The sequence below is a fragment of the Megalobrama amblycephala genome, linkage group LG7 (assembly GCF_018812025.1).
Source record: "Megalobrama amblycephala isolate DHTTF-2021 linkage group LG7, ASM1881202v1, whole genome shotgun sequence".
NCBI lineage: Eukaryota > Metazoa > Chordata > Actinopteri > Cypriniformes > Xenocyprididae > Megalobrama > Megalobrama amblycephala.
Window position 1 is genome coordinate 19910889 of NC_063050.1, and position 13858 is coordinate 19924746.

Sequence of the window (13858 nt, forward strand, 5' to 3'; positions counted from 1 at the left end):
AAAAAAATGCAAAATGCCTGAAGTGCAGGGGAACATATATTCAAAACACAAGCCAGCCAGAGTGATCAATAAATAAATAAAAATTAAAGAAATTATTCAAATAACGAAAGTATAGCTAGAATTGTCAACTTTGTCTTTTTAACTGCAGAGACAATAAACGCTAAACTGGAGAGGCAGTCTTTTTAGCTAAACATTCACAGCATCCAAAAATCAAATTACAAGCGGCTGAAATAGTTTGAAATCACTTGTAGCTACCCTACCTGATTGAGAGAGAAAAATCCAGTCTTTCACGCGATCTGCCTGTGTCAGTTTGAGTCTTTTCAAATAGCGTGCTATAGTCAGCTCGTTGGCCTGCAGAAGCGCGCCGCAGTGTTTGTCGTTGTTGAGTTCTAGGACATGAACTGTTAACACATCTTGCATCATACGTTTTTTTGATCATCTTTTACCATTTCAAAGTGCATCCAATTCTACACTTTATCCCAGACGTTGTTGAAGATTTAATCCCCGCCGTAAAGATGCTCATCTGCCGTCTCATGGAAGTGAAACTTAAATCGGTCACAGGTTGGATTTATTCACGCACATTAAAAATATTTATTAAAAGCTTCTTTCTTTTCACATTTTTATTTATAGTATTAACATAATAGGCTGTATATTAACCTACTGGGAAAGAACCGGTATGTCTATGTAAAATCAGATACTGAACGCCCCCATATCTCGTCTCATAACACCTCTGCGACGATTCGACTGTGAGATTGGTAGTCGAATCAGGCTCCTCCTATCGAAGATTCGAATCGTCGACTATTCAGGGTCACCCCTAATAGAGAGAGAGAGAGAGAGAGAGAGATCTGTACTAGTTTAGCTAGAAGGTCTAGTTTAAAACGACTGCATTTTCAGGTATAACGTGTTGAGAGATAAGGGTGCATTAGGGTGGAAACCTCTATGAGTGTATAATTAAAAAACGTTCATCTTGCTTGTGCGTTGTTCATCATTCCTGTTGTATGCACTGTAAAGTTTCCTGCACCTCTATTCAGGAAAAAAAAAAAAACAAACAAACAAAAAAGCCTTTGAGGTATAAGCTTGTAAGTGAGAAAAAGACTGCACAAGAGAAAGACTGGCTGTTATGAACTAATACAGTGACAATAATCAGTCAACTCAATTTTCCATTACGTGACTACAAGCAAAGACAAATTTGCAGTGCAACATACTGTCCAATTCATAAACAAATTGCAGTAATTAAATGCTGTAGGAAACGCTGTAGCGTTTTATGCTTCAGTACTGAAATTATACAGTTCAGTGCGATCTGTTGGGAAAAGCGAATCAGATTTATCTACAAAGATAAAAATCACTTTCACCGATGAAAATGCTGTACACAAATGCTGCGTGAAATGGGGTCAGACAAATCTCACCATGCAAGGCCTGATGCTGTTTTATGCGGTTCATTGATTTGAAAGTAAAGGCCAGGCTTTAGTCATATATTGAGCTGGGGGTCTAAACATGATTATGGCTGAGAGAAGACTTATTTTCACACCATTATGTGTTTTTATATTGTATTAATTAAAAAGATCATTGCTGTATTTTATCGCATTTACAGAACACGGTTTATAAATCGTCTTTTTTTTCTCTCTTCTAGACTCTCTGGGTGGACCGTTCCCCTCAACAGCTCACCGATGCCACCACAAACCGAAGCGCTGTTTACCCTTGCATCCGTGCGGAGGTGTCCCCGTGAGCCCCCTTCTCTTCCACCCCAACGCTAAAGGGTCTCAGATAGTCATGGATCTAGCACAGAGGAGCGTCAAACGGCAGGCCAGCTTCTGCAATGCAATCACCTTCAGCAACCGGCCCATTGCTCTTTATGAGCAGGTCCGCTTAAAGGTATGAACAAGGATAGGCATAGATGAGTCTGGGGGGATGGCGGGTCCGGAATACTCAAGTGGACGACGCACAGGCGCATGTGAACGCTTCCAAGTGTCTGCCACAGCAAAGCAGTCGCTGATGTAACATACTCATCTGTCTTTTTTAAAAAGGTGCAGGGTATAGTTTTTTCAATGTTTAAATTTGTAACCCATACTTGTAACCCATCTTAACATGCAGCTTTGATTTCGCTCTTGTTTGAACCAACAGGAGAGTGTTAAGCCTAAAGTGTGCTTCGTTTCTGAATGCACAACCTTTCAAAGTATACTCCATTTGATAGTGTGTGCAAACATAGGTGCAAGTCTCATTCAAGTCCAGTGTCTGTATTTCTCTTCAAAAGTTACGATTTACAAGCGATAAAAATGTCTTTGTACTCTTTAAAACTAGAGTTGCGTGTATCTCTTAATCGCGCACAAGCACTCATAAACTCGGGTGTCTATTATTGCGGTCTTCAGTAGTTTGTTCTTGTTCCGTCTCCGTTTCTTTTTGACTGTGAATCAATGGTACAGGCCAGTGTTGCCATTTTCTGCAGAAACAAATTAGCGTAAAAAAAAATTTAATGCGCAAGCTGTGCGCACATTGTACACACGGTTAGAAAACTTAGGCTGTGCTGATGCCAAAATTCGAATCACATGCACGGTACGCATACAAGAAAGATTGTTTCCGCCACTGAATAAAAAATAAAAAAGGTTGCGACTTTTTATCTTGCATTTCTGACTTTTTTTCTCAGAATTGCGAGTTTATATCTTGCAATTCATACTTTTTTTTCTCAGAACTGTGAATTTATATCTGAGAAATATCTGTTCTGTCAATCAATTCTGAGAAAAGAAGCCAATTACGAGATATAAACTTGCAATTGCAAGAAAAAAGTCAGAATTGGGAGAAAAAGTCAAAATTGCGAGTTTATGACATATCTTGCAGTTGCAAGTTTATATCTCACAATTCTGAGAAAAGAAGTCAATATTCAATTGCAAGAAAAAAGTCAGAATTGGGAGTTTACGTTATATCTCACAAATTATAAATTATGTTATATCTCACAAATTATATTTCACAATTGCAAGTTTATATCTCGCAAATCTGACTGAGAAAAAAGTCGCAATTATCTTTCAAAATTATTTTTTATTCCGTGGCGAAAACAAGCTTCCATAGCATACCCTAACATATGTGTAAAAAATAAAGTATACTATAGGCTTTAGAGGTGCAAAAATGCACTTCACCTTTCACATGACAACAAATTTGCCTGCAATACTGTTTTCTTTTTCTCTGCTTTCTTGGTTTGTCCCTGTATAGTTACTGTACTTTAAAAGTGCCACTCTAAAGAAGTTGCGCAAGTTCCCTCTTCCCATGTCAACGCAGTAACAATCCAAGATAAACACTCCAAGCCCAGACTATGGCTCCCAATCTAGCCTAACCAGTTATTCTATCAACATACACAGATGGTTTTGTGTGTAAACTCATTCATTAGTCAAGTTCTCAATACTGGTATTCTCAGTAGCGTAGGGCCGCTGTGACATAAGTCATTGTGTTCTTGAAATGTTTGTAGTTCTCATTCCTGGAGTTACTGTAAATCAAATAAAACAGAGCTTCTCCAGTCCAAACACACCACAGGACTGCCTCATACATCCCCTGATTGTTCCCTACGCTCAACCATTTATGACCATCACAAAACATGCCCCCTGTTTGGCCTTCAGCACTACTACAAAAGGAAATACTACATCAAACTTTGATGGAATTAAATTGAAAATAAGCACATGTAAATGTTTGATTGATTATGATTTCACTTTTTTAACTTTAGTTAGTGTGTAATGTTGTTTTCTTTGTAATGTATAGTATAGTGTGATTTGGATTTGCACAAAAGATTAACATGACGGCACATGCTAGTCGATGAGTTGAATCAACTCCACAGCAACTACATAAATTTATACACTAACCATTCAGAAACATCCAGTTGTACTTTTTTAAGTTAAAAGTGGTAACTTCTTCCTGAGTCTCTCCATCAGTGTCCGACTCCGGTTTGAACAATGTAAGGCTGAACACCGTTACTGACAATCCTCATTTTGGCTGCATGAGATTCTCCAGCTTTGTTGTTGAAGCATGAGCTGTTAAAGCTCCGCCCTCTTTTGGAAAGCGGGCTGGAAGCAGCAGCTCATTTGCATTTAAAGGGACACACACAAAATGCCTACATTGTAGGTATTTACATAATACCTACATAACACCTGTGGGGTATTTTGTGCTGAAACTTCACAGACACATTCTGAAGACACAAGAGACCAGAAACAATTTTTGTGTTTGGGAAACTAAATTATTTTTTTGGTGCTGCTTCACCTTTTAAAAGTAGATTCTGCATAAGGTGTGTCCTATATGTTATATATATTGTATTACCAAGAGAATCAAAACATTAATTTCTAAACATTGTCAGAAAAAAATTAAAGGCACAACTGTGTATCTTATCTACCCCAATTAGGTGCATGTTAGTACCTTAGAGTAGTAATATGTGTGCTTAAGGTACTACTTTGAACCTTTTAGGGGCAAATAAAGATTCCCCTTTGAGGGTACTGTCCCAGTGACAAGATACTGTATGCCTAAAGGTACAATCTATGCACATTTTTCTGAGAGTGAACTTTTCCATGCTATGCAATGACTCATGAAGAACACTGTCTTATGTTGTAATGATAACAGATCCATTTTTTTCTGTCTTTAGATAACTAAAAAGCAGTGCTGCTGGAGTGGCGCTCTCCGCCTGGGCTTTACTTCTAAAGACCCATCTCGAATCAACCCCGACAGTCTGCCCAAATACGCCTGCCCTGACCTGGTATCCCAGAGCGGCTTCTGGGCCAAGGCCCTGCCAGAAGAGTTTGCAAATGAAGGAAACCTCATTTCCTTCTGGGTGGATAAGAAAGGGAGAGTATTTTACCGCATCAACGATTCCAGCCCCATGCTGTTCTTCAGTGGCGTTCGGACCACAGAGCCACTGTGGGCCCTCATAGATGTCTACGGTCTGACCAGAGGAGTGCAACTGCTGGGTGAGAAAAATAACTGTCTGCATAATTTATGGACAGGTATAAAATGTATCACTCTAACAGAGTGTGAAGCGAAGTACTGTACAGCAATTATCTGTGACCAGGTTGATTTTTAAATTTGAAAAACTCGTAAATTGTCATATTCTATTCAATAATTTATGTGAGATTGGTTTTTACAGAGAAATTTGTTCTGCTAGTGAGGCTGTGAGTGAATCCCAGTGTCGGGTATATGAACGTTTTTTGAAGAATGGTGAAAATTAGACATTGAACTTCATGTGCATTATTTTAGATGCAAAAAAAAAAAAAAAATCTTTATGAATATTTTACTCTTATGTTTTTTGCCTTTACATGAACAAATAATTTCCTTCAGTTTCCTCCCAAATTCTTGTCATTTAAGGCCCTTTGTCTATGAAAACCTGTTAATCAAGCAATCACACATTCAGCATGCATGTGTCAGGCTGTTGCCTGTCTCCTCCCTATGCAAAGCATTCTGTATGAGTTAAAGGATTAGTTCTCTTTAAAATGAAAATTACCCCAAGCTTTACTCACCCTCAAACCATCCTAAGTGTACAGTATATTACTTTCTTCTTTCTGATGAACACAATCGGAGTTATTAATAAATATCCTGACACATCCAAGCTTTATAATGGCAGTGAACGGGAAACAACGAGTATGAAACTGAAGAAAGTGCTTCCATCCAAAGCAAAACGTACTCCACATTAAACAAGTTATTAAGTAAAATATCTAGCTTCCGCCAGACCGCCTTTCCTATTCAGCTTACAAAAAAAACGTACTTGACATCATGTCAGTTATGGAAATAATGATTTTTCCTATGTAATGATATGCTAATAGTTATAAAGTTGTCTTGAAAACTTTAGAATTTTTTTTTTTTTTTTTACAGTTTTTGTAAGTGTGTGATCAAGAATAGCTCTTGCTCTAAACACACAGTAAATCAGAGAGCTTAAACTTGAAGGCAGCGGTCTAGATGAATTGCTGTATATAATCACAGTCAACATTGTCATGAGCAGAACATACCATACGCCATTCTTTGATGTACCGCTGTGTGCACGGGTGTTTGTGCTTGAAGTGGAGGTTTGGCGGTAAGAGGCGAGACATTCACATCTCACACGCATACATGCAGCAGGCTTTAATGCTGTCATCCCCCAGGGTTAATTATAGAACCAGGTCACATACACCAGAGATAGCTCCATTTATCCTAATTGAGCTCTGTGGCAATTGACTGCAGCCTCTCTGTCTGCTATCTGTCCACGGTGTGGGATGTGTTTTGTTACGTGTGCGAGTAACTTTATCTGTACCGTTGCTTCACGAAAGACAGCTTTGACATGCACTTCTGAACCTATGTTCTTCGACGGTCTACTGCCATGCTGAAACCAAAGAATGTGTGTGTGTGTACTGTACATGTAAGCCTGTTTCACAATGCATGCAAAAGAAGCAACAGCCTTGTCCATGTAAGCAGCACGGTGCTTCATAGTACAAGCATAGGTGTGAGATTTGCCACTGAAAGTGACCTATATCAAGACCATTTTTTGCAGCATAGACTATGAACAAACATTAAAAAGGGAGCTACTCATCCGACATTTGAAACGTGTGCGTATATCCACTCTCTTCACCTCAGCAGTGCATCACATTTTCTCTTCCCAGAAGGGTTTGTAAGTGTGTGTAGAGCCTGCAGAGAAAGATCAAAAGAGCTCTTCCTGTATTTCCATCAAACGTTGCTCCTGGAGTGCTGATGCCAGAACTGAAACAATCACATTTGAGTCTCAATTTCCTGTGGGCTGACATGTAATGCCCTTATTTACAGGACGCAGGAAGGAAGAACTTGTGACAGTATACACAAAGCCAGAAGAATCAAAAATTGGCACTATTTAGTATTTACTTTATTAATACACTTGCTTGGTCTTATTGTGAACCACTGGTGCTCGCTTAATCAATTAAACAATCAATCAATCAATCAATCAATCATTCAAGATTTAGCCTTTGTTTTAGGTTACTTTTGTTTGTAATGGTGCCTTTCTAAATCATTTCATTCTGGTTGACATTAATGTAATGAAAGTTTGGTCAGTAATAATAACAAAGTGAACTTGACCTTTAGCTTCCACTTCCCAGTTAAAAAGCTTTAAAAGTGGCTGCCGGCAGCTGTTTCAGAAATGGGTAGTTCTCCACAATAGAGTTGTCAAAAGTACCGACTTCGGTACCAAGTCAGTACTGAAATTTTAAAAATGTGACGCTTTGAGCGGATTCGTAAACACCTCTGATGTGTTCACGCGTTCATCGGATATGTCTATGATTGGCTTTAATGATCGATGCTTCAAAAATGTTGTAAATAGTCATCAATGACGCTCTTCAACGAATGCAAACTCAAAATCGGGTCTAGCTTCATTTTGGTCTAGAACCCCACTTTTCTCGATATATGAAAATCCCAATGGATAAAGTCTCAACCTACATTTTTCTTCTTCTCTCACTCAGAAATGTAGCATTACAGAAGAAAAAACAGGTTGCGAATGTAGTTTCATGTTTTTTTTTCCTCAGTTCTTGTGCTCGATAAATACAGCTTTGATTGGGAATGTAATAACCATTTGTAAACCATTTACAGAATGAGGTTTTAAGATTAATTTGAACGTTCTATGGCCCATTTGTACAGATGCCATAAATTCTTTCTTGTAATTTCAGCCGTTCTTATCTTCTGTTTTGAGTGCCTCGGGCCTAAATACATGGTGAAATTTTCTCATGCACCTGTGACTTTGAAAACCACACACATATACAGATGATTACACTGCACACAATAACAAACACACACACACACTTCAGACACAGCTTTCACTAAGGATTGAGATCCTTTCAGGTACCTGTCCAACTGAATAACATGCCTATTATGCTGGTGTATATAAGCAAAAGTACATCATGGCCTGAAGTTGATGCTACAGTTGCCACACATGCATTTGAGGACAGTGTCCAAGTTGACATTTAATAAATCCACTATTTTTACTTGCCTCTTTACAAATTAAGACCAGAAATATTGGTGATTTACTTGAAGGAAATTTAGGAAAATTTACTTATTGGTTTTTGCAGTCATATTTTTTAAGTAAATTTCACATGTATGGAATTGAGTAAAATCTATTTAATCTACTTATGTAATAAGTACATTTATCTTGGCCAGTTAGAGTTTGAGTAATTTCTACTAACTCATTTAAAGTTTACTTTGCAATACTCTGTTTCAAGTACAATTTACTCTCTCTTTGTTTGAAAAAAATAAATACTCAGTGTAGCACTGAATTAAGTCATGTTTTTAAAGTGTATGGTTTACTTTTTTTTTTTTTGATTTTGTGTTACACATATCTACACAATATAGGTAAGGAGGTACTCAACCAAACAGAGACCGCAGTACATGATACACAATACACAATAACGGTAACAATCATAGTTTTTGAGTATGAATGAGTCATTTTAAGTAGAAAATTAACTACATATGTCACAAAACCGCAAGTTACTAAACCTAACAACCAAAGCAATAATAAAACAGTGTAAATACAACAAGAAAACAGTGAAAATGCATCCATATTAATTATTCATGCCCCAGTGCATGATGGGAGCACCCGTATCAGTAAGTTTGACAATTACTCAAAGAATCATTGCAAACATTGACAATTCCAAGTAAAATATACCAAGTTCAAGCTTTAATTTCTACAACCTTGACTTGAGTACTAATATAGAATTTACTTTTTCTTATACTTTTTAATGTAGAAATTACATTAGTTTTTTTCTGCATTTACTTTACCATAGAATCATTTTTATCAGTGATGGTTAAAATACTTTCTAGCCTGACATAGCAACATTGGCTCAACCAATTGTGTGCATTTGGGGGTGTGACTATCTGTGTAACCAACCAATTACAGGTTGTTTAGGAAACCTGTTTGAAAACATTATTTTTGCAGTTCCATTTTGTAACACTAGTGGTGCAGAAATTATACGCTTTACCTTTAAGAGAAGACTTTTGCAGTCACTTTAAAATAGGCAGTGACACTGATATACTGTATCCTTGCTTCTGAAAGGTGTTAAAATTCTCCCTGTCACTAATAAAACTCTGACAGTGAAAAATATAGCTATGAGCACTAAATCATCCTCCTGCACGTAAATACTCAGTCCTTCCTTAGAGGCAAGCACTCACACACTTTGATCTCCTGTCTGTTTAACTTCCCTTTTCTCCTGTAATATCCGCTCCTCAACACTCTTTATCGCCCCTGCAGCTAGGTGGTGATACCATGACAGTCGTACGGGCTCCTTTCTAGGATGTGATTAAAGTCTTGCTGGACCTTGAACCTTGCTAGTGTGGTGTAGTTTTCAGGGTTCCAGAATATAATAGTAAAATTAAATCATCCCCTGTGGCATTTGGAAATGCAGTGAGGCTGGAATGTTGTTTAATAAATAACCCAGCAATCAGCTACCCTCTCCTGAAATACGCTGGCCAGGCTAAATGCAGCAAAAGCTGGTAGACCATCTTATTGGGATGCAACATTTCACCCCCCAAAAATCATATAGTACCACGAACTTTTGCACTAAATACAATTTACCAATTTGCAGGCCACAATTTGGAATTTGACTTGAAATGACAAGAGTAATTTACTAAATTGCAATTTACAAAAAATAAATAAAGAAATAAATAAATAAAATACAACACAAAAGTAAATTTATTAAATATGATTAAATATATAAACTAAATGCAAATTTCAGTGTATATCTACCCATCTATATAAACCTTCAAACTTCAAGGCTTTTAAACTTTTAAACTATAACTAAACAAGGCTTAGTCAAAGCAACATTCGAAGTTTGAAGCTTTGCTTTTCAATGCAAAAAATAGTTACATCAATGCATCCTGTGTATTGCCTCAATTAAAATTCTAGAATTGAATTGAAAATGTAAAGCCCTGAAGCACTGACAGCCGAACCTGCACCTAAACCAGACTGCAGGAGGTTTGTGACTAGGATGCCAAATTTTGTACTGATAAAAAGGTGATTTTTATTAGACCATACTGCATGAACTTGAAACCCTGATGGATTTGGATGGAAACTTGAAACCCTGATGGAAACTATTGAACATTTCATAGACGTGACTAACAAGACTAAAATCGGAGAAGACCAGTGTAAGTCTGCTACAGAAGCCATATATATTAAACATTTTACTGAATAAATAATTCATTTTTCAGCTATCTTGTCTCAAATGATTCATGTCTCTATTGTTCAAAGGGTTAGTTCACCCACAAATGAAAATTCTGTCATTAATTACCCACCCTCATGTTGACTTTCATTCATCTTCAGAGCACAAATGAAGATATTTTTAATAAAATCTAAGCCAGTTCTGTACTCTCCATTGACAGTCTACGCAACTACCACTTTGACGCTTGATCAGCAAACATAAACAGAAGCTCAACCGTACTTGCTTTAATGCACGAGAACAAATCTCATTGGTTCTTGCGGAAGCTCAAATGTGCTGCATAACACACGAGAATGAACCTCATTGGTTCGCGCACGTCAAACGAAAATGCTTGGGCTTCAGTTTACCATAACTAATGTGTGCGTTGATGGATGTTAACGTGAATAAAAGCTGTTCATCATATAAAGCGATTGAGTCTCTTCAGAAAATTTGGACTAAACAGCTCAATTCATTTGGATTCATTTTACGATCTCTATATGAACTTTTTGAAGCTTTCAAAGTGGTAGTTGCGTAGCTGTATATGGAGGAACCAATCTCTCAGATTTCATTAAAAATATCTTAATTTGTGTTCCAAATTTTTTTAATTTTTTTTTTCATTTTTGGGTGAACTAACCCTTTAACTTAGAAGCTTTGTGTTCCCAGTGTACAAGCAATCTAGCGAGAAAATTACTCTCTATCTGCACATCCAGAGCAGCTCCTGGTGGGATTTCAAATAGCTTGTCAAACATCTGGACTATGTAGCAAGAGCATATCGTCTGGTTTCCCTAGCATTAAAGAGGCTAAACTGGACCTGTGTGGTGCTAAATGCAGTTTACCTACATGAAAATTGAACTACAATCTTAATCTCTCAAATTCTAGGAAATGTATTAATAAATACATCATAATACCTAAAATTGAATTGAATTAAAGTGGAATGAGATTCCTCATTTTCCTTCATTAAAAAAACATACTCCTCTAGGAAAGCATTTTGGGTAATTAGAAGCAAAATTAGTGAGAATGAGTTAAAGACCAATTTTGATTGACATGCAAGTTTGACTTGGCTACGGTCAGTCATTCCAGGCTAAATATCCCTAATTGAAAGTCCCATGCTGAAAGCATAATCCTCCAAAAATAATGTCTTAAATATGGACTATTTACACAATTCGCCCAGAAAGAGTGAATTAGTGAGACTGATGGGCTGTTTCTGTGCTAGCTCACATAATGGGTATTAACAGTAGTAATTGCATTTGTTTAGCTGGCCGACTGCATTGAGGAGGAACAAATTAAAGAAATTAGAACAACAGATGTTGTACCATTTTGCTATTTGACAGTATTTTATGTTTTGAGTACAAGGAGTGGAAAAAAATGAAGTAGTGCTTGTCAATGGGGTCAGATTCTGTTTTTTAGAGCTCGCACCAACACAGGAAGCTCTGGGAAGAGTGCTCAAGGTAGCGGGAAAGTGTAGCGTGACCCATCCCAAAACAGAACACCTTCCTTTTCCTGCCGTTAAGTGTCCTTATATCCCTTCTCCAAACTTAGAACTCCCCTTTTCCTTCATTTTCCTCATGCCAAGGCCTTGGGACATCCAAACATGGACAGTGCTGCTGAGATAAGGTGTGGCTGTCTTATATATAGGCAGAGCACTTCAGGGCCTCTTTGAGGGAGTTATGGGCAAACATCAGTTTATAGACTGCTAGATAAACATCCACATATTTAGGGCTACACAGACCTTCTCACATTTCCTGGGTCAGAGTCCTGGTGCAAAATGTCATTATGCCTTCAATTTGCTGGATTAAATTAATCATGGTGGTACGACCTTGGACTGTTAATACTGTTACTGTAAGGGGACAAATAATTGAGCAAAACATGTAAAATAATAACATAATGACTTCATAATCCACAGCGTAGTCTTATTTACTTTTTATGGATTGAAGTGGTTAGTGTGATTTTCCAGCCCCAGGTGAGGGGCTGAAAAAGTGGGATTTGTAATATAGCTGACAAAAAAGAAAGTTGTTCCAGAAGCAAAGCATTTTTAAAAAAGACTACCAAGAATTTTTTTTTTATTTCTTTAGAATAAACTGCACCATTCAATTGTTTACAATAAGATCAGGAACGTGTATTAGAAAAGTAAAATGGGATAACACAGTGACTTCAGTCGTGACATGAGGCAAGAAAACCATGATTGGCCAGACTAAATCATTGGATATGAGCCACATGGAGTTTTTTTTTTTTTTTGTGCCTTTCCGGGAGTATTTGGCTATATATATGTGTTTCGGAGAGAGAAAGTGAGAAATGACCTCAGGGAAGGAGGTTTGTGACCCAGAGATCATTTGTCAATGGGTCCACGTGTTGCCTGTGTGGCCATTATTCCAAACAAAGAGACCCAACAGCCAAGCATGGCATAGAGCCAACACACTGTACTGAAACCTCTCCTGTCTCCCCCTGCTGTTTCCCTCAAACACACACACACACACACTTAAATGTACCATATGCACCAGCATCACACTGCCCTGCGGGCCCCACGCTCTCTTCCCACGTCCAGGTTTTTGTTCATGTTGAATGTCTAAAAAACTGGGATACAATCACAAGCTTTGTGAGACAGAACTAAAAATTTCCTTTCGTTAAAATGAGAAAATGACATAGGCCTACACACGGAAAAAAGATACAGCTGCTTGTATAGTAATAGATAAAACACCAAATAAATGAGAATGAAAAATCGATAAGAACCTTATACAGTGCCTCAGAGTAAAATGAAAGCAAAGAAAGTGCACTTCCATTTTTGGTTGTTTCTTTCCCATCCAGGCTCTTTCTGACTGAACCAAGAGCTGCTTTTGTTTATCAAAACCCTCATCTGCTTATTTTCCACTGCCTTTTGTATTTAGCCCAACAGGTGCTGGAGCCTGGTGCTAAATAATAAAAAAAGCACCTTAGACAAAAAAAAGACAATCAAAATGGGTATTTGCTTTTGGTCAGCACAGCTGCGTCCCATCGCTAAAGTAACACAAGCCTAGATTCATGTCTTTTTTTTAACTAGAGAGATTTATATTTTCAAAGAGATTACAAGCTGGTCTCAGCCAGTCAAATTGCAGAATAGCCGAGGTTTGTGTGAAAGCTGCCAATAAGACAAAGGAAATGTGGCGATTGGCAGCCAAGCAGGTGCAGGGTAATTAGAGGGGCAGCAGCTGCCACCGGTCACAGACATCTTGGCACGAACGCTCTCTTGTCTTTGCCCCTCCCTTGCTTTTTCCATCCCCTTTCCTTTAAAGTCCCCCTGTAGTCAATAATTTTATCCTTTAAAACTCATCTTTGATCACCAAAATGACATATTTAAAGGGTTAGTTCACCCAAAAATGAAAATTCTGTCATTTATTACTTACCCTCATGCCGTTCCACACCTGTAAGACCTTCATTCATCTTTGGAACATAAATTAAGATATTTTTTGTTGAAATCCGATGGCTCAGTGAGGCCTCCATAGCCAGCAATGACACTTCCTCTCTCAAGATTCATAAATGTACTAAAAACATATTTAAATCAGTTCATGTGAGTACAGTGGTTCAGTATTAATATTATAAAGCGACGAGAATATTTTTGGTGCGCCAAAAAAATAAAATAACGACTTATATAGTGATGCTGATTTCCAAACACTGCTTCATGAAGCTTCGGAGCGCCCCCGGAGCTCGCGCTTGCCTTAAACAGCATAAACAAAGTTCACACAGCT

The 13858-nt window shown here is 37.8% G+C and overlaps 1 protein-coding gene across 2 annotated transcripts in view; it reads left to right on the forward strand.

Moving 5' to 3' along the window:
• Window positions 1-13858, forward strand: part of neurl1aa (neuralized E3 ubiquitin protein ligase 1Aa) — a 91138-nt gene that overhangs the window by 58458 nt on the left and 18822 nt on the right. For both annotated transcript variants that reach the window (XM_048196358.1, XM_048196359.1), the window contains exons 2-3: window positions 1631-1872; window positions 4613-4934. In XM_048196358.1, coding sequence (XP_048052315.1) covers window positions 1631-1872; window positions 4613-4934 — 564 coding nt within the window. The remainder of the gene's footprint in view (window positions 1-1630; window positions 1873-4612; window positions 4935-13858) is intronic.